Genomic DNA, 21,321 nt, shown 5'->3' with positions numbered 1-21,321 from the left:
TGTAATCTCATTGACATATTAGTTATTTCATTTTCCAGTGATTTTTCCGCTCAACAACATAATTTAGACAAGGCCTTCGATTAGGAACAAATAAATAAACTGGATTTGTCAAGACCCATTGACTGTACTAATCAAACTCAGAATAACTGATTCAATCGATTGTGTTTGGAATAGATTATAACAGGAAGATTCAATGCGCATGCGCTCCCTCTCCTCTCTCTTTCTGCCAAACTGTCGGCCATGGCCCCGATTGTGAGTACGAGCAAATTTTCTGAAAAACGACAAAATACGTTTTGTCACGTCCCTCCAGGCTCGCAGATATCAGCGAATATTAAAGGCGAATCATATAGATTTTGAGTAACTTGACTAACGGAAGATTTTGTGCATCAGTGCTGTTTTTAAAAGCGTTTGTTTACCGGAGGTGTGGAGGGAGGCCTGCTCGTGAGCAACCACGTTGTAGCAACGTTACCAGTTAGCGGATTAGCATTTCTCATAGAGCCGACACAGGATAACTAGAATAACTAGATACGTTACTAGAATACTGAGCGTTTCTCGAGAATACTGATATATATCGATATGCTCTAGATCATATATATATTTTTTGTATTTTGTTTTGAAAGCAATTTCTTAGCCAAAGAATTGAAACCACGAAGCTAACTTAGCCATAAATGATATGCCTGCGTTAGGGATTTAATTTCCCATTTACCTCAGCGTTTTTAAACTCATTTCGTTATTGCTTTGAAATATGTGTAACCGTAGGTAGTTGTCATATATGCTGTCAGATTCCCGTTTTGCTAGAGCTATTTTTAATGAATGATCGGAGAAACATACGTGCATTGATTAATGTAACTTAGATTTATTTACATAGCCATCCAGATCTTTAATGGAAACACTGATCTCTATTAATTTCATCCGGTGCTTCTGATTGTGTCTCAGAAAAAGCAGGTGACCAAGGGTGGGAAGAAGAAAAAGCAGGTCCTAAAGTTCACCTTGGACTGCACCCACCCTGTGGAGGATGGCATCATGGATGCTGCTAACTTTGTAAGTGTTCACTGGTTTTCTGATGCATAGTGCACACAAAACTAGAAATCTCCAATCAGATTACCTGACTGACAAGCCATTTTGGGTGTTGTGTAAAGTTATGTTTTTAAAGTTTGCAATGAAACAAAATCATCCCGTACAATTTAAATACATGTTATAGATTTGATTGTGAAGTTTTCATCCTTCCATATGTTTTCCAATTTTTTTTCAACCTCATAATGTTTAATCAAAATATCAGAACTGGGTCTTTTTTATGTACACATGTAAAACTGCATTTCCTGCTTGTATCCATTTCAGGTAGACATGCCCCATGATACAAAACTATAATTTGTCTGTTATACTGACTGCAACTAATGATTATTTGTATAATCGATTTAATCTGTCTTTTTTTTTTTTAATAATTGAAGGAAAAATCTATTATACATTCACCAAAATTTAAGTAGATGCATTTTAATCCACTATTTTAACCAATTTATTCAACCAGTTTTTCCAGGCACAGTGTACGGACGTGATTAATCGATAATCAAATTCATTGTCGATAATAACCAATTTTATCGATTAGTTGGCAAAGTGTACTTGTTCTGATAGTTAAGTCTCTGTGATTGTCTAGTCTAATTTTTCATTAATTCTGTAAAATTGATTTTTTTTAATTTTCAAAATAGCTGATGGATGTTTGTGCAGCTGTGATAAAAGTAGGGACAGGGGTTAATGGCTTGCAGTTGTATTTCTGTATGATATTATAGGCATTTCTGGATGTGTCTCTCTTTAGGAACAGTTCCTTCAGGAGCGCATCAAAGTAAATGGTAAAGCTGGTAACTTGGGTGGTGGCGTGGTCTCCATCGAAAGGAGCAAAAGCAAAATCACAGTGACATCAGAGGTCCCCTTCTCTAAAAGGTGAGTCTGAGATTAGAGATCCACTTTTCTGAAGTTAAATTAGGAAGGGATGCTAACTATTAACTTATTACTGTTATTACTCTGACCATTATGTTAAATTTAGATTTTAAAACAAAAACAAAATGTAAAAGTTGTTATTAAGATAATGGAACTGAAAAATTCTGTACATGTATTACCAAACGGCAAAAGAATATTTGAGCACTGTCCTCTCTCCACTGTCGTCGCTCCTCCTTTATGCCTCCACTCCTCTGTGAGAGATGCGAGACCGGTGCATCTCACAGGTGTCGTTCATTATCACTCACACCATCGGCCTCGTCCTGCTCGCCACAAGATTTCAGCAACATGACAAGCCAGTGAATTAGTAGGTTTCAATTGTTTCTTTGCACAGTGCGTGACATTTTTATCTACACATCACGCTAGAGTTTTGACACCGAGTCAATGCGCTCTGTCTAATTCTTTTTTTTTTTTGCTTGTTTATCGTCATCAGTCTTTTTCCTTTTACCCGTCTTTGTTTTATGAACAGGTGCCACTTGAGAAATTGGCAGTTTAGGTTGTTTCTCTACCATTAGCACAGCTATCTTGAGTTTGAACGGCGGTACGCGCTGTGCAGGAGAGGGGTGTGATCAGCGCGTACACAAGCGTGATTGACACTGCTAAGATATTCCTCCGGGCTCTGATTGGTGGTTTCTGACCTGGAGCAGTGTGTTTCTGAAAATGGCAATAGGACTACTGGGAAGAGCTTTATTTATTTATTCACAGATTATCTGTCTCAAATTGTACTGTCAGGACATAATGACAGTTTTAATAAATATGTAAAAAGTATTTTTTTACAGCAGCTTTAATGACGAACTGAAGTATTGTGCTTGCATCTTGCTATCAAATGTGTGTTTTGGTGTAAGTGCTGTCAAAATTACTTTTTTCTATTATATATAGACAATAATCATGCATTTCTTTTGATGCTGCAGGGGGTAGGGCTTCACAATTAATTGCAATTTCCATTTAATTGCCCTTTAAACCAATTTGGCAAATCGGCCTTTTGAAATTGCAAAGGCTGTGATTGTTTTTTTATGTGCAGATTGTCATTGATGTACTGCTCTTAATCTGAAAGCACTGTGCTTTTGAGTAACTTATAGTGTGCATTTGAAAAAGCAACAGACAAACATCTTTTAAACATGAGAATCATTTATGAACCAGCTAAAGACAACATTTAATAACATGCTTTACTCCAAACTCACTTCATAACGACAGTTGAGCATCCTTCTGTTAGATGATGTGACTTCTTACACAGAATAAGGCAGTCGTCTATTTAGAAGTCATGTTTAATCAACAAAGTGTTTAAATCTTCTGTTTATTTAGCTACAGCGATGATGCCCCATAGAGATTTCCTGGGGGCATATTTGGCGTGTGCCTGAGAGCACCCTCTGGTGTTTAGATTAAGCAGCATTTACTACCGATCAGCCGCACTGCTCTGACAAGCTGCGCATAAAAAAATTGCAAACTGCGTTGCAGTTAATTCGTGCAGCCTCTGGATGCTGAATTCCAGCCTGCTTACTAGAAAAGGCTATTCAGAAGAGCTGTTATTAAAAACAAAGCAACCCATACTGTGGATTAATGTCAGATTTATCATTGTTAGTGTTGGATATACAGTATTAAATCATTTTGAGAGTTACTGTGATGTCTAGCCTATAAGGTTTTCTCGTTTATCTGATTTTATTTTGCAGTGGTTTAAAAGTTAATTGTTGAATTGTTGTAATTCGGATACATTACTATAATCTTTGTGTAATGACTAATATATCACTAATACTGTGAAGTTTCAAGCAAGGCATTAAATGGAGGCACTGATATAATTTTTTTTGGCTGATACGGATAATCCTATCCTGATTTCGTCATACTCATATTCTAGTCAGAATGTGAGGCGTGTCTTAAAAAAAAACAAAAAAACCTCTGCACTTAATTGGATAGACCTACAACCAATCAGTGCATAGCAGTAAGTGACGTACGTTGAGCTACGCATAGTTGCCAATAAAACTCATCTGCAGGCAGCTGGAAGAAGTAGTAAAAGGAGTGTTGATTCTTTTAGTTGGTCCTTCATGAGTGCGGCAAAAGGAGAAACCACAATGACCACAGGGTTTTTATGCGTCCCATCTTAACGCCCATCAGAGCAGGCTGATAAATTAAACTTCTGCTGAATCCTGTGGGAAGGAAGGACGGCAAACACATGATCTTTCTGATCGACAAATGCCTTGATTGCAGTTCTCTGTGCATCTTTTAAAATTAATGCACTGTCGATTTATTTTACAACAGACGCGATAGCAGAATCTATACATTTCAATTACCTAGCTACAGTCAACTTTGAGGGAAACCATTTCAACCCAAGCGCTCTTTGATAACGTGATGATTACGTAACTGCAGATCATCTGTCCATCATCGTATAAAGCCTTTCCTGGCAATTTTATTGGCCGGATGATTTCTGAACTGATGAATTACTCCACATCAAATTTCCCGTCCAAAAAAATGTTGTGGGCAGTTATCGGGGTGGCATCTAGGCTAGGATAATCCTGTATATATGTAAGTAGTGGTTGACCAATATATATCGGACGATATTTGGCATTTTTAAAATATCAGCATCGGCCGATAAGTTTTTCTGAATCGGCTGATGTGTTGGAACTGATGTGTTGTACTTTTATTTTGATGGCGCTCCGGACTTTTATTTTGACGGGCATTTTATTCTTAAGAGAACGGCAGTGGCTGATCACACAGCGCTCACATTCTACATTTTCATTAGTTTGTGATATCGGTCAGTCATATCTAATACTTTGTTAGACAGAATTGGTAAAAAAAGAAAGTAAATGGTATGTGAAAAAGTAAAGCGTTTGCTTTTATATTATTTGTAACAGAAAAGACAAAGTTGCCCAAAGTATATCCAGTTGCCCATTGTGTCATATTCAGTGTTTTCACTGTGTTGTATGTAAAATTGTTACCTCATCTTTATTAGAAAAAAACATGATTACCAGTGCACACAAAATGACCAGATTAGTGAGTGCCGTTATAGTGTTTACTTCCGTTTTATTAATATATTTTTAAACCATAACTTTATTTGTGAAAAATACTGTTATAGGATTGCAGATTCAAGAAGTTGCCATCTATAAGCATGTTTATTTTAAAGATTTGTCTCTCTAATTTATTTATAATTGATTGGATATTGACTAAAAAAATATAAAGTGTGTGTGTGTGTGTATATATATATATATATATATATATTTTTTTTTTTTTCACACACATACACATTGGAAGAGGCTGTAAACTCAGACCTCTTTGCAGTGTTTATGGCTATATTACCATATCATAGCTCAATGCAATTTGTGAATGGTCACTTTAGTGTTTATTTGTTGTCTTCAGGTACCTGAAGTATCTCACCAAGAAGTACCTCAAGAAGAACAACCTGCGTGACTGGCTGCGTGTAGTAGCGAACACCAAGGAGAGCTATGAACTGCGCTACTTCCAGATAAATCAGGATGAGGAGGAGGAAGACGATGAAGATTAAATAATTCCATGCCACTCTTTTGTAAATTCAATAAATTTTCAAAAGAAATCGGTTTCTTTGTGTCTGGTGCGCTCATTCCAGCATGTTCAAAACATTGTGTTTGCTCTGAGGTTGCAACAGTGCTGGCAAAATCCATTTGATTTATAATTATGCATTATCTTTCTATTATTAGAGCAACAAAAGTCTGTTCCATTTAAGCATATAGGACTCTTACCACCAGTCAGACTCAGACAGGACCAATAATTTCCATAGCAACTGAAGTTTGTGCACTCACAGGGTTCACAGAGTTAATTTATCAGGGAACAACTCAAACCGGCATGAAATGGTTGGTCGTTTTAGCAAATCTCCCAAGCTTGTGCCCAACTCTTAGGACCAGCTGAAAAGTATCTAAAACCACACTAGAAAGGCAGACCAGGAACCAGCCGCCCTATAATGGTATATGGTTTTTAATTGTTCTTGATTTGGTGCAGACAGTCAAGATTATTTTAAATGTTTTGCTTTATTATGTAGAGCGTCTGGCAGCAGTATCCTTGGCAACAGCTCATGATTCGCGGATTGTCCTGAAGGAGGTTCACAAGAATAAGATAAATTGGATGTTTATTTGCCTTAAAAATAATTTCTTAAGGAATAGCATTTCGTTTAAATAACAGAAAGATGGTAATATTTTGTTCAGCCAAAATGCGAAAGCAGAATGACATCCTCAGTCACCATTCACATTTATAGAATTGCATTGAAAGCGAATAGTGACCGAGACCCCCCCCCACAATTTTCTTTTTTAATTGAACCGTCCCTTTAAAACGTCAATAAACTCGTCAGATATTTAGCCGTGACCTTGAATGTATAATTTTTTTCGACCTAAATTTGTAAAATAAAAGAAGCGTGACAACTATACCCCCCCCCCCCCGCTCTTATTATGCGTTTCCCTCGCCTGACTGAAAAGGGTTTGTGAGGGAACTTTCTCCCGTGTCTCCCTGTATAACCTCGCATTCCTCGAACTTGAGCGGGAAAAGGGCAATGCCAGCGAGAGACCGTTGCACGCGCCACCGACGCCGCCACTCTCAGTACTAGTTAAGCCGGTGACCAGCAGAACAGCACTAACTAGTTGTGTCGGGGAAACTATGGGATGGATTTCCATGGCAACCGACCAGACGTCACAATCTGGGCATGTGTGTTCCATTTTTGTCTCTTTCTTATTTTCAGACTGGAGGATTTGGATAGAGAAGAGGGAGAAAGGGAAAGATGTTTTAAAACAGGGCAGCCATCTTTTATTTTTATTGAGAGCAGCATATTAAAAGAAAAAATTACCTCACCTTTAGTAGACGTCTCCTCAGAATCTGAAAATCCGGGCATTGAGAGGGTTAAGTTTCAGGACTTTGTCCCTGTATCTCGGATGTGATTTTCTTGTTATGCGGTAAAGATGCCCGGATCGCTAAGCAATGAAGATGAGGGGCAAGACGATGTGGATTTTGAGGACGACGTGCCAGGTGAGGGGGTAAAGAGTCACAGGGGAGGGAGAGTTCTGCCCTTCACAACTGCGCTGCTACGCCTAGTTGAATGCGGAGGAAAAGGGGCTTGACGCGCGTGCGATTTATTATAGTCTCAGTAGCTTCTGTTCTTCTCACACCGGACACTGTTCGTCCAAAAATAACGGTAGCTACACTGTCCGACTGTATTTGAGTCATTAAAGCGCGACTGTCCGCCAGCAGACCACCAGTCTGCGATTCTCATTTCTCTGCTATGTTTTGTATTCCATCATCCGGCGGTTTGTTTTTACAGGCGCATTTGTCTTTGCATATAAATGAGTTATGCATGCACCCACTGTCTTTTTTTCTTTCCAGTCAGGCTGCTTTGATATTGCACCCACTGTGCACAATTATATATGTTAACCTGATGGACTGTTTTAATATAAAGTCTAATGCATGGCATGCTGCAGACATATTGTTATGCAAGATCGAGCTGGTATGATTTATGCATCGTTTAGAGCTGATCTAAACACACAAAAAGGGAGCATCATCAGTTTCCCCAAAAGGTGTTATGGCATTCCTCCGACGAATATTTAAGTGCTGATGGTGACAAAGCTTCTCTGTGGTCACACTGTCTTGTAAAAGTAGTGCATGTTGCTTGACAGAGCCACGTGTGACAGGAAAACATCAGCTACAATGATCCTCTGCCTCTGTGGTCTATTTGACACAGACTTGAGCCAAGGCAGTCCACAGTATCCTATAAGAGTTTGCTTTTCTACACTGGAAAAAGTGAGGAGATTTTATAGGTTTGGTGATTTTATATTTTGCAATTGGATTATATAATGACAAACCTAGTTGATGTATTATTAATCTGTTTGCTACTGTAAAATGTACTGGATACTGATAGGCTGGAATCACAGTAGACGTGTGGTGTTGCCTGAAAGAGGGGTATTTGCTTAATTTGAATGGATATATGTAACAAGATTTTTTTGTTTTCTGTTCTTATTGTTTTTATTCTTCACATTGATGTTGGGTATTGGGTTCTCTGGTAGTATAGTATTCAAGGTTAACTCCAAAGCCAATGTTATCCATAGGTTCATTACTGCTGTTGACAATCTCTGTTTGACTATATTCTTATGTCACACTGTTTGTTTATGCCTCCAGTGTAGGTGGAAGTGCATCTTTTTTCAAAAAAGACTCATCAATCTTGTTTTTTTTTACGATAGATTGGTCTCAAAAGCCATAGATTGTGAGAGTGTGGTTCTCAATGGTGTGATCGTGAAGCCTGCATGCCTGCCTTTTATACATTCATGGCCCTCAGTTCAATAAAATCAATACATTTATAGTTTTTCGCTCACAGCTCGGTCTAGGCTGCCTCTGAATTAGTCACAAATTAATCACGTGACCGACCTGAGCACGACTATCTCATTTGCACCCCAATCGCGTATTTACCTTTTTTGCTTGGCGGCAACATGCCAGAGATGAAGCTGCTGCGGGCTGCAAATGGTTTGAAATAATGTGCATAATGCAGAAGAATTAATAATTGAGAAATAATTTATGAGCCAGCATGCTCTTTCCGTGTAGACAGTAAGCCCCCGCATGTGCTAAAAATGAGAAATCTATGCAGTGCAGGACTAGCCAGGATTTTGGGTTATGCTAGTCCCATTCACTGTGATTGCTTTCATTGTGCAGGCCAGAACACGAGGTCCTGATGCCTTTTTGGTGAGATTATTAAATACAACCTCAATTTAGCTAATATTTAAGATGTGAAATGATTTTTTATTTATTAGTTGCAAACCACTGTGCAATATTACATTCAAACAATTCATCTCTAGCTTCTCCGCAAAGAACGTAAATCATATTTTTCTTTATTTTGAATTCATTACAGTGAGTCTAAGCTGTAGTAACGTGATTATATTGAGAATGCATTGTAGCAGGCCATCAAAGTGAGATTTGCAAACAGATCTATCCAAACACTGCAGAACACATGACTGGTGCCCACAGTAGGAGCAATGAAGTGATCACTGGTGCGTGCCCTATAAACGCACACACAAAGAAACAAACGGATGATTTATTAGGATGTTAAGAGAATGAAGCATGACAAACAATTCAAAAGCAAGCTCGAAATTTGCATGCTATTTCACCTTCATCGGATTTGGTTAATGGATGTGCATCAGCTCTGTTAAGATATGTACATTTTAATCAGTTACTTTTAAATTGTTGCATCTTGACTCCCCATTCCTCGTGTGCCACACCAGGAACAAAGGATGGAGCGGCTCCAGAGAGAAAGAGGGATTTTTCCCAGATTTTCAAAGGTTTGCAGTCTCAAAATAGCAGATTCAATCGATAATACCTAAAAAATTAAATTCCCTAAATTACTCGTTTAAAACCTGTATCGTGAAAAATGAAGACATTTTGAAAAATGTTTTTTCCATACAATGCAAATCAGTGGGGACCCCATTGACTTGCTTATACATAGGCAAAAACGTTCTTTTGTGTTGAAGAAAAAAAGTCATGGAGGTTTGGAATGAGTAAATGATGAGAAAAAAGATCATTTCCTGCTCTGTTCTTGTTAGCACTCTTTCATTTGTATGTCGTGTCCCAACAATGGAGTTCTGTTTGTGGTGATTCTCATTAGGGTGCATTAGGGTGAAACTGATCCAAAGTCATTTGAGTGTTTTTTTGCCTCTCTTTCCTCCACTCGCAGTCTGGTTTTCTTTTACATAGTCTTATCTTTGAAATTGAAAGATTATCATGAGCTTCCCTCTGCTCATCGCTCTGATTGGTGGGGGTTATTTTTGGAAGCTGCGCTGTGAAAGCTGACACCCCTTCTTTTTTTTTGCTGGAGTTTGTGCATGTGTGTAAATCATTGTTGCATTACACACATGTCTGTGTGTCATCAGACTCCACAGTGTGTGTCAAATTAAAACGTCTTATGAATTTTACCCACAAATTACTGGAGTATAGAATATGCATGCTGGAGTAAAATAATTAGAGCATCTAAACTCAATTTCAGTGCCTTTGTTCTAGTTTTATGGGTTATTAGGACATTCACTTTAGCTTGTGTACTTGCACTGTATGTCTTTGCAAAGCAAAGGATTGTGAATCAGCCTTGGACTTAGAGAAAGGATATAATCTTTAGAAAGTTGAGATAGCACCTATAAAAATTGAAGCTCCCAATGAGGGGGTGTTCTAACCATGCTGTCTCATCACATTAACGGTCGGGGCACTATTAACATACACACTCTGTCAGCCAGCTAATGCATTTTACTGTAAACGTTCCCCTTCTTAACAGCGAGCCCGGCCTTGAATCCCGTCTCTCTAATGGAGTGTGGCAATGACCCAGCCCTTGTTACAAGGTCAAAGTTACCCAAATGTCCGTGGTTAGCTGACACCGAAATGTATGGCTGCATGTCATGACATTTTCAGGCTTGGTACCAGTTAGCAAATGGCAGCAGCACAGCTTTTAAACACCTGGCGGTTTCTGGCCGAGGCTCTGTTTACCCGGGAACATGGCACACGGAACGTGATGCAAAAATGGCATTTTCTTTGTATATTAAATGGTGTTTATTAAAAAAAACACACTTCAGCTTATTTGTATTGATATTAATATTCACATTGGTTTGATTTATACATTTGAATTTTCACCTTAAAAGTCAGTTGACGATGTAAAACCTTTGCCAGATATCCCCACTTCAAGAGGGCTGTGTTGCATCACCGCGACTGTAAGTGAGAGATGAATGGAGACGAGATGTGAGCTTGATGCGCCTGGCAGGCAGCAGACATATTCTGCCGACATGAAAGAACCTCCCTGTGAGATGAACTGTACTGCAGACGCACAGCCCTAAATATCCGTCATCGCTCTGTTTATGTGCAGCGGAAGATTGAAATAAGAAAAAGCCTCCCTGCAGCTGACAGAAAGATTGGTAGCTCTGTATTTTACGCGAGTAAATACCCAAAATGCCCTGTAGGGCTGCTAGCCGGGCTTGAACCGCGTAGGGGCTGCTCTCACCGGAGCTGAAGTCCTCAAACAGTAGCGGCTAAATGAAGGTTAAGTGGATTTTGAGGATAGCATCCAAGAGGCTGGGAAAGCCCCATCTCTGGCAGCTCCCACGGGGCATGGTGGGCTGCGGGACAGGGCTTTAGCTGATTGACTCCACCACACGCGCTGCATATTTCATGGGCCGCCGTCTGAGCTGACGATAGACAGTCGGCAGGAGTCGTACTGTAGAGCTCCTGTGGCAAAGGATGCCTCACTGATGTCTTTTTTTTTTTGAGCTTTGCCTTTTTGACAGCGTGGCATTATTGAAGTGTTACAGTGAATATGTGCTGCCAGACAGTAGTTTCTTTGTTTACAGTGAGATTCACAGTTCAGCAGGTGGCAGAGACCTCACCTCTCTATTTTCGCTCCCCTTTCATTGTGTCAACTAAAATCTTTGCTTTTCCTCCAAAAAAGTCTCCGCCTCACAGGCAAGCCCCCAGGAGAAGACAGACAGATAGATAGATAGATAGATAGATAGATAGATAGATAGATAGATAGATAGATAGATAGATAGATAGATAGATAGATAGATGGATGTCTTACTATTTCATATGAAATCGCCAACTTATAAAAAAATATAAATAAACAATCAAGGATAGATTTTGTATAAATTCATGCATAATCGTAACATAGTTACTTTTTTCATGAAATCAGGATGGATGATTAGATGGATGGATAGATGAACGGAGGGATGGAGAGATGGATGGATGGAGGGATGGCTGGAGAGTTGGATGGATGGATGGATGGATGGAGAGATGGATGGATGGATGGAGGGATGAAGAGATGGATGGATGGATGGAGGGATGAAGAGTTGGATGGAGAGATGGATGGACAGATAGATGGATGGATGAAGAGATGGATGGATGGAGAGATGGATGGAGAGATGGATGGATGGAGAGATGGATGGATGGATGGATGGATGGATGGATGGATGGATGGAGAGATGGATGGACGGATGGATGGATGGATGGATGGATGAAGAGATGGATGGATGGATAGATGGATGGAAGGATGAAGAAATGGATTGAGAGATGGATGGATGGAATGAGGGATGGAGAGATGGATGGACAGATAGATGGATGGATGGATGGTGGAGATGTGATGTATCATTTAACTGTGAACCTCCTGTTTTTTCTCAGATGAGGAAGAGGAAGGTGAACGTCAGAGGAGTGTCCCCTTGTCGCCGCTAGAGAGATTCTTCTCTGAGGATGATTCGGTTAAACAGCATAAGAAGAAGAAACCCAGCAAGATAATGGAGGGAAAGGAGCCCAAAGTTAAGAAAAAGAAGAAGGAGGTAAGACACTTTATAATTGTTATCTGATAGTTTGAAGCATGGATGAAATATACACTATGCCATATGTGACATAATCAGAATGCAGTTTATTTTCATGTGACGCACATTTGTTAAACCTGCAATTATGGTATTTATTACATTTTTGTTTTTGAATGGCTTTAAATGTAATGATCAGTTACTACAAATGTGTCATCATTGAGGTGACAAGATTTTGAATTGGAAAACCTTGGACAGTTCAAAAGTTCAGTCAGATACTACTAGTTTGGTCAAGTTATCATTTAAATATCCATTTATTTTTATGAAAAAAGTAACAATTCCAATTCAGCCCACACTCAAGATCATAATTCACCCCAAAATCATTTACTCATCCTCATGTTGCTCCAAAATTATATAGCTTTCTTTCATTCTGCGATTCATGAAAGATAGATTGAAAAATTGTTGGGGGATGACGTACATATTAAACAGAATTTTTCTCATCATTTACTCCCCCTCATGTCAGTCCAAACCTACATGACTTTCTTTCTTCTGAACAATACACAAAAGAGGATATTTCGAAGAAAGTCAATGGGAACTTTGAACCCCACATACAGTACTTTCAAAGTATGATTTTTTTTTTTTTAATTTCTAAACTATCCAACAAAATATATCTTCTTTTGTATTCCACAGAAGACAAGGCACTAAAAATGGAAACTATCTTATGAAAAACAGGGTTTCTATGCTGACCATCCATATAACAAGTAGCGTCCTGGTCTGACTTCAGCACAAAAAACATAATAGCACTCATAAGAAAGGCCAGGTGCGCTATTGTTGACACCGCTGTGCGGCATAAGCGCTGCTCTCATGAGGTGAATGATCAGACGACTGTCCTGACCTCGGGGTATATTGTTGTATATTGTTTACCGATCAGCTTTTTTCCCCCTTCAGTCAATCCTACCTCACGCCTTGGCAAGAGATAAAACGTTTGACAGGTTAGTCGGTCACAGTCCCCCCAGCTGACTGTGCTTACCATTGAGATAATGAGAGGGATTCCTCTCTTTCTCCTCCCTAACCCTCCCTCACTATCTCTCTGCCTCCTTGCACATATTCAGTCTTTCTCTCAACCCTCCCTCCTTCTCAGCAGTGTTAAATGTGCCGTGGAGAGGGCAGAGAGGTCTCCCTTCAGCAGCTAAGAGCCCCGCTTGGCGTCAGTCATGCTCTCCCTGCAGTGCCGTGTCAGACACAGGCTCAAATCAATGCGGGTCAAAACCTCTGCCTGCCCTTCTGCTGTCCGCAAATCTAACAGCTCAGCTCGCCAAAGCCGGCCACCTGCGCCGGGGCCTGATGGACTGTGGAGAGTCTGGGGATTGTAACAGGAGAGTGAGAACTGATGCTTTTATCAGGTGTAAACAATGATAAGTGACATTTCAGTTGTACAGATAAGTGTTTTGTTTTTTTTCTGGTCTGGGTGTGTTGAAGACGAGGATGTTTTTGGAAAAAAAAAATCTCACAGGAAAAAAAGATGTCTGGCACTATTTTGCAGTGCATTCCCAAAGAAAATGCAGTATTTAAAGGCATATTTCACCCAAAAATTTAGATTCTTTCACCATTTACTCACCCTCATGTCTTTCTAAACCCATGTGACTTTCTTTGGCAGCACTGCTTTTTTCTTTTCATACTTTCTATTAAAGTGAATAGTTACTGGGACTGTCAAGCTCCAAAAAGGACAAAAAAGTAGCACAGAGGTAACACTGCAAAAAATAACATTTCTAAAATGTCATAAAATATTTGTATTATGTTGTTTTCTAGAAAAAATAAATCAAATGTCAAATAAAAAAAGCGGACACATCGATATTATAAGCATATAAACCTTAATAAATTTGGTTTATTTTATGTTTAAAACAAGACAACAGGTAACATTTTACAATAAGTCCCATTATACGTTTACTACATCAGTAATTTAATTAACAATGAAAAGTACTTCTAAATCATTTATTACCTGCAGTTAATGTTCATTTCAGCATTTGCTAATACATTGTTATAATCAAAAGTTAATCTGTTAATATTATTTAATGAGCCTGAGCTAACATGAATTTACATCGAACAGTCACTGTAAAAAATGCTAATTGTATTGCTAATGCATTAACTAACATTAATTAGGACCTTATTTTATGATGTTACCAAACAAAACTACAAATTGGGGTTAGTAAAATAAGCTTAATTTAAGATGCAATATTGATTCTGGAATAAATGTGTTTTGTTTTAAGTATATTTAAGTATAAGTATATTTTTACTGTAAAATAAGATGAAAATACAGATTAATACATTTTTTGTTCTTACGACTCACATGCAACTCATACGACTCTAACTTGTGAAGCCATCAAATAACGTGGAAAAGCCTGAAATTATATTTGTTTGTTCAATATCTTCCCATTTGCCATAGATCACTGAACTAGATTTTACATTCAATGTAGGCTATTGTTAAAAGTCACAAGAGCCGACGATGATGCCTGTAAAACGGCAAATCTGCCTCACATTTCTTTTTCGGGTTACACAGATGAAAGAAACGCAGACAGGTTTGTAACAACATGACGCTAAATAAATTATGACAGAATTAGCATTTTTAGCTGACCTATTCTTAAATCAAAAATACTGCATTTTCTATTGGGAAGAAGTGCATGATGGTATCAGCCTGAAAAGCTCTTTGTGGCACATTATTTACATTGGATCTTTTTTCCATTTGAGATACATTGTCAGATTATTGTGGTTTAGATTTTGGGAGACCTTTCAACTCCAGCTGTGGAGCTTTTTAGTGGTTCTAGTTTTTGCCTTTCGCACAAGCATCCCTCCTCTTTCCCTCTCTCACTTTCTCGCTCTCCCTCCCCCATGTACGTGATAGAGATTTGTCTAGACGGGCCCTAGAACACAGGCACTGCAACCATGGGGACTCTTCATAACAAGCTCGTTATGCAAACGCATCTGATTGGATGGCGCTGTTCCATTGGCTGCTGCAGTGGAGAGAGCTCCCCCCCCCCCACACCCCCCAACACTGCACAGTTTGGTTTCCATGGCAACTCCGAACGGCTGCTGGTGGAGCTTGTGCGCTCTGCGGCAATGCCGGTGCACAGCTGCAGCACAGCAACAGGCTTTCTCCCAATCACACACACACACTCACAGTAATTCACCCACAGAAACGTGCGTTCCCTAGCAGTATGATCATTTTGATTAGTTTCCCTGCTTCCAGATGTTACTTATAATAGTGGCGTAATGATCTGTTTTTTTTTTTTCCTTTATTGAAAATGTGGAGTTTATTGTTCATTTATCAATAGTTATGCCATAGTAAAAGCCTGTTTTTAATTTGGCCTAAGATCTATGGATGCAAGGTCTTTCAATGCTCCTACAAAGTACTGAAGTTATATTTTTCCAGAGGCAAGATTTTTGTGCTCCCAAATACTTAAATTGTCCATCATAAAGTTTGTAGTGCTATTTTTAATAAGCCTGCACCAAAGTCACTTTAGGACTAGCTATTTTCTGTGTACTGAGGACATACAGTAACCATGTATTAGCAACAATGAATGGGGTAATTCATAATAGTAATTATATCATCATTTAAAATTATTATTATGATCTCTTAGACAAAAATATTTCACTATTGTAATACAACTGTGGTGTAAAATAAATAAATGATTTTATATTGTAATAATTATTTTTGTCTTTAATTCTCCGCTTGCAAGAGTTAAATCCTTGAACATACACCGAAATATGAAAATTCTGTCATCATCTACTCATGTCATTCCAAACCCATAAGACTTTTGTTTATCTTCAAAACACAAATCACGATATTTTAATGAAATTTGAGAGATTTCCGACCCTCTATTGACAGTTTATGCCACTTTGACCCCCAAAAAGTTTATAAAGAGATTGTAAAACAAATTTATAAGAATAGTTAAGTGCAACTTTTCTGAAGAGACACGTTGCTTTTTATGACAAATAGATTTTATTTAGGCTGTTTTTCACAACGCACACATTAGATATGGTAGCTTCTTGGCGTGCGAGAACCAATGGGGTTCATTCTCGTGTTACGCAGCATGTTTGAGCTTCCGCAAGAACCAATAGGATTTGTTCTTACGCATCTAGCACATACAGTTGAGCTTCTGTTTATTTTTGCTGATCAATGTTTATGTGAATAAAAGCCTAAATTCAATCTGTGAAAATTTGGACTAAACCGCTCAATACTTATGCATTAGTTTACAATCGGTTACACTTTATTTTGATAGTCACTTTAGACATTCTACTAATTATAAGTAACTTTTTAACTACATGTCAAGTAACTCTCATTAGAGTATTAGTATATTATAGTAGACTGTTAGATTATGGTTAGGTAGGTATTAGGCTTTGGGTTAGAGAATAAGTTGACTTGTAGTCGCCAAGTTGAATGTCTGTTGGAGGACCAAAAAAACGAACTGTTAGCAGATATTAAGCTGACAGTCTACTAATACTCTTATGACAGTTATTTGACATGTAGTTGAAAAGTTACTTATAGTTAGTGGACTAAAGTGGACTATCGAAATAAAGTATTACCTTAAACAACCAAGTGACAAAGTGGTAGTTGTGTGGCCTGTCAATGGTGGGATGACTTTGACCTTTAATTTTTTGTAACAGGTTGTAAAATGCTTCTCATTGCAAATTTAGTGAAAGACTGTCATCATCTGTCTTTTAGGGTAATTATGGTTTATTATGGGAATGTGAAAAGAAAGCATAACTGGCGCACATTGTGTTTCCAACTGCATGTTGAACAACACATCATCATGAGCTGTTGCGCAACACAGTTCTGCACACTCGGAAACTGCGATTTTATAAGAGCACTGAGACATATTGCCATTTCATTGTTTGTTTTGCTAAAGCAATTGGACAAAAAATTTAACGGTGAAGATCTTTTATGTTATCATGAGAACTATACTTTTAAAATTATGAATCATCTGGTTTGATTATCATCTGGTTTGATTATGACTTTGTTAAAACTCTTTGTTAAGATCATGTTGGTATCATAAATTGTGCTTCACACTAAAATCACGCTTAAACCTGACTGAGTATCTTTCAGCTGGGTCCGGGAAATATATATGCAAACTCCACTAAAAAGCAAATGGCTCTTTTAACTGAAAGGCTAGACTGGACATTATTTTTTTTCTACAGCCACCATATTGAGCATTACATTTTCTCCCATTAATGTCTGTGTTTGCACCCACAGGGGCTTCCTAGCGGGCTGGATGACATGTCAGATAGAGAGGATCGTGGTCACAGGTCGGGGAGTGAGAGCAGCACCTACAGCACCCTGAAGAAGAAAAAGAAGAAACCCAAAGAGAAGAAGGAGAGGAAAACAAAACAGCGAAAGAAAGAGGATGACGAGGACGATGATGACGACGATGATGGAAACATGAAGGTTCTCACATAGAAATTCTCTATTATTCTCTATTAGCCAGGGGAATAAATGAATAACGGTTTCTCATGTGACACCAGGAACCAAAGTCATCCAGTCAGCTGATGCAGGAGTGGGGTCTCGAGGATGTGCAGTACGCCTTCTCAGAGGACGACTATAAAACCATCACCAACTACAAAGCCTTTAGCCAGTTTCTTAGGTAGAATTTGCAAAGTCCTTCTGATTGGACGTCCTAATGCTCTGCTGTCAAGACGTTGTGTTCTATTTTAAAACATTCCTTCTGGCAAGTGCTAATGTCTGTATGAAGTAATTACATTATGATGACAGGTTTTCTAATAACAGGGATTGAAACAAGTCGAGCTGTCAGACTCACACAATGCACGTCTATTGTAACCAGCATGATATTTTATGTGATAGACACTCTTTTTAGTATATATTTCCAATTTCTGAAGTATGAGAACATACTTTACCCATCAATGCATGGCATAGCGTAGCTAATTTCCCACACTAATCTCAACTTCAGTGTCTAAGAAGAGTTTTTTCTTTGTGGTTAGGCCCCTCATTGCCAAGAAGAACCCCAAGATCCCCATGTCAAAAATGATGACAGTGCTTGGAGCAAAATGGCGAGAGTTCAGCGCGAACAACCCTTTTAAAGGCACCTCTGCAACTGCTGTGGCGGCTGCTGTGGCGGCTGCCGTGGAAACCGTCAATGTGGCTCCGCCCATTTGTATTAGAAGTATCCAACAGATCTCACCATCTGGGCCAATCAAAAAAGCCAAAACCAAAGAGGGAAAGGGTAACATAATAATCGTTTTGTTTATCTTGGGTTGGATTTCTAAAGCAGTTAGTGGGGGGTTTACATTGTTTACATATGTAACATGATTAATGATTGACATTTGACATTTATCCAAATGTGCGTGCAGCTTTAAAGTGAAGAGTGTAATTTCATCCTATGAATGGTTTATTTATATTTGACTGGATGTTAAGCTGGGATAAGAGGAAGTATTTTAACATAAAAATATGAATTTGTTAATATCATTTACATACATGTATCGTTTCTTTACATGAAAATGTGTTTTATTTATGTCTGAAGAATAGAGTATTCTTTTCAGAGATCTCACAAAAAAAAAAAAACGGTTGTGTTTTGTTTATCTCATCTGGACTGCATTGCAGGGCCTGGTGCTAAAAAAAAAAGTAAGTCAGTGAAAGAAACAAAAAAGAAAGGGAAACCGAAGAAGTCCAAGTCGAAAGCTGGCCAGGGTGGAAAAAGGAAAAAAGGATCCTCGGTGAGTGCCTTTTCACTGTCTGAAAATTTACAAGGGCTTAACCTATACCACATGGAAAGATTCCCTAGATTTCTTTACTGCTCCTAATAGTTTCCACTTCCCAGAACAATTAATGAATTGTTGGTATAGATATACTTGCCCAGATTTCTGGTTCCACCCAGTTCTATTAGGTACTTTCTGAAGTTCATGTATATGTTATGACCTTCTCATGTTCTGATCGGAGACTTTTTAACGTTTCATTTCTTAGAGTGAGGAAGATTTCCTGGATGACTTTTCAGACTTTGATGACATCAGCATTCACAGTGCCTCTGTACTCTCAGACACTTCAGCGGCACCAAAAAAGAAGTCGACCCGTCGAGGGCGAAAAAAAAGAAAAAGTGAAGTGCTTTTACTATTTATAATAATTATGACTATAGTAATTTTGTAATTATGTCCGTTTGTCATTATTATTATTACTATTATAAATATTTCTGAATAGTTTTTCATTATTTCAGATTCAGTTTATTTCAGTCTAATATTTATATTTATTTATTTCAGATTTATTTCAAATAACAATAAAAGTTTTTTATGTATAGTTTTAATTAAAAAAATTAAAACTTTAAAATTAAAAAAATTGTTTGTGGTCAGTAATCTTTTATGCTCATCAGGGCTGCTTTTTTTTTTGATAAACAGTGTAGTAATATCTGTATTATTATGAAAAATTATTTAATATATTTTAAAGGGTAATTTATTCCTGTAAAGGCAAAGCTGAATTTTCAGCATTATTACTCATATGACACTTCAGAAATCATTCTAATAAGCTGATTTGATGCTTCGGATTTTGATCTTGTTATTATCAATATTGAAAACAGTTGTGCTGCTTAACATTTTTGTGGAAACTGATAAATTATTTTCGCTAGTCTTTGATGAATAGAAAGTTCAAAAGAAACAAACTGTTTTTAATTAGAAATATTTTGTAGACATTATACATTTTGTATACTTTTGACCACTTTTGATCAATTTTGATTCAATCCTTGCTGAATAAAAGTAATCATTTCTTTCTTTAAAAAACATAAGCAGTGGTGTCTTAATGATAGAATCATTGTTTGTACTGAAATATTGTATTGTATGTGTTGAATGTGTTGAAATTGCACAATACTTATGTTCCATAAAACAATAACAGGTTTCTCATTAAACTGTATTCATGTAGGAGAGGATGGAGACGGCTACGAGACAGACCATCAAGACTACTGTGAGGTTTGTCAGCAGGGAGGAGAGATCATTCTATGTGACACCTGTCCCAGAGCATATCACCTGGTGTGTCTGGATCCAGAACTGGAGAAAGCCCCAGAAGGCAAATGGAGCTGCCCCCACTGCGTGAGGAAATAGCTTCCTGCTTGAAAACGAGCATATTCATTCAAAACAATACATTCTACAGTAGTTAGGATATCCAAGGCCACAGAACCTGTGCTATTTGAATTGACACTTTACTGCCTCGTCTTTCAGGAAAAAGAAGGCATTCAGTGGGAGGCCAAAGATGACGAGGAGGAGGAAGACGAGGTTGCTGGTGAGGAGGAAGATGACCACATGGAGTTCTGCAGAGTGTGTAAGGATGGAGGAGAGCTGCTGTGCTGTGATACATGCCCTTCCTCTTACCACATCCACTGTCTCAACCCACCTCTTCCTGAGATTCCCAATGGAGAGTGGCTGTGTCCACGATGCATGGTGAGAAACGTATGCATGGATCAGTTCAGGTCAATGCAGTTGCAAAGCATTTTCTCTGAGACAAATCGCAGTCTCTCAAAGAGCTGAAAATAAAACTTGCTTTGAAGATGATGTGTGTGCTATATTTCATAATAAGGTTTTTAAAATTGTCCATTTAAAAAGTGTCCAAGTGCCCATTATCAAATTTAAAAGTCACCATAATGTAACTAATCAGCCTTTGAAACATCTTTATCTGATAATTTACTCACCCCCATGTCATCCAAGTTGTCCATGTCATTTTTTCTTCAGTCGAAAAGAAATTAAAGGTTTTTGATGAAAACATTCCAGGATTTTTCCCCATATAATGTACTTCAGTGGGAACCAAACAGTTCAAGGTCCAAAAGACACTTTCAGTACAAACTGCAAACTGGTCAAAGGGCTTTAAATGATTCCAGATTATGAATAAGGGTCTTATCAAGCGAAACGATCGCTCGTTTAATAAATAAAATAACAAAGTTTAAGTTTTATAAGCTCAAATGCATGCCTTGCTCTGTTCTGTGACTCTCCTGTTCGAACTTGTTCATCAAAATGAACAAATCTTTTTTTTGGTTAATTTGTTTTTTTTGGTTTTTTGGAGTCATTTGGTTAATTCAACAAACGA

The 21,321-nt window shown here is 38.1% G+C and overlaps 2 protein-coding genes across 4 annotated transcripts in view; both read left to right on the top strand.

The window, feature by feature from the left end:
• The first annotated feature begins 123 nt into the window (after positions 1-123).
• On the top strand, positions 124-5,531 carry rpl22 (ribosomal protein L22). The gene is made up of 4 exons (XM_039673353.2): positions 124-252; positions 937-1,041; positions 1,811-1,935; positions 5,335-5,531. The coding sequence occupies exons 1-4, from the start codon at positions 241-243 to the stop codon at positions 5,477-5,479; spliced, it is 387 nt and encodes a 128-aa protein (XP_039529287.1). The 5' UTR covers positions 124-240; the 3' UTR covers positions 5,480-5,531.
• A 1,303-nt stretch (positions 5,532-6,834) lies between these two features.
• Positions 6,835-21,321, top strand: part of chd5 (chromodomain helicase DNA binding protein 5) — a 30,220-nt gene continuing 15,733 nt past the window's right edge. For all 3 annotated transcript variants that reach the window (XR_016148678.1, XM_039673347.2, XM_039673346.2), the window contains exons 1-9: positions 6,835-6,963; positions 12,124-12,278; positions 17,503-17,694; positions 17,772-17,890; positions 18,246-18,487; positions 18,865-18,977; positions 19,225-19,354; positions 20,167-20,333; positions 20,463-20,681. Coding sequence is in view for 2 of the 3 variants with exons in the window: in XM_039673347.2 (XP_039529281.2) it covers positions 6,897-6,963; positions 12,124-12,278; positions 17,503-17,694; positions 17,772-17,890; positions 18,246-18,487; positions 18,865-18,977; positions 19,225-19,354; positions 20,167-20,333; positions 20,463-20,681 (1,404 nt within the window). In the remaining variant the exon portion in view is untranslated. The remainder of the gene's footprint in view (positions 6,964-12,123; positions 12,279-17,502; positions 17,695-17,771; positions 17,891-18,245; positions 18,488-18,864; positions 18,978-19,224; positions 19,355-20,166; positions 20,334-20,462; positions 20,682-21,321) is intronic.

The sequence above is a fragment of the Pimephales promelas genome, chromosome 21 (genome assembly GCF_988280905.1).
Source record: "Pimephales promelas chromosome 21, fPimPro1.hap1.1, whole genome shotgun sequence".
NCBI classification, from domain to species: Eukaryota; Metazoa; Chordata; class Actinopteri; order Cypriniformes; family Leuciscidae; genus Pimephales; species Pimephales promelas.
This window is presented reverse-complemented; position numbering and strand designations above follow the sequence as displayed.

Excerpts from the sequence above, each read along its gene's own strand:
- rpl22 (XM_039673353.2), top strand. Across the intron at positions 1,042-1,810 it reads TCATGGATGCTGCTAACTTT|GAACAGTTCCTTCAGGAGCG; the intron begins GTAAGTGTTCAC and ends GTCTCTCTTTAG. Across the intron at positions 1,936-5,334 it reads GAGGTCCCCTTCTCTAAAAG|GTACCTGAAGTATCTCACCA; the intron begins GTGAGTCTGAGA and ends TGTTGTCTTCAG.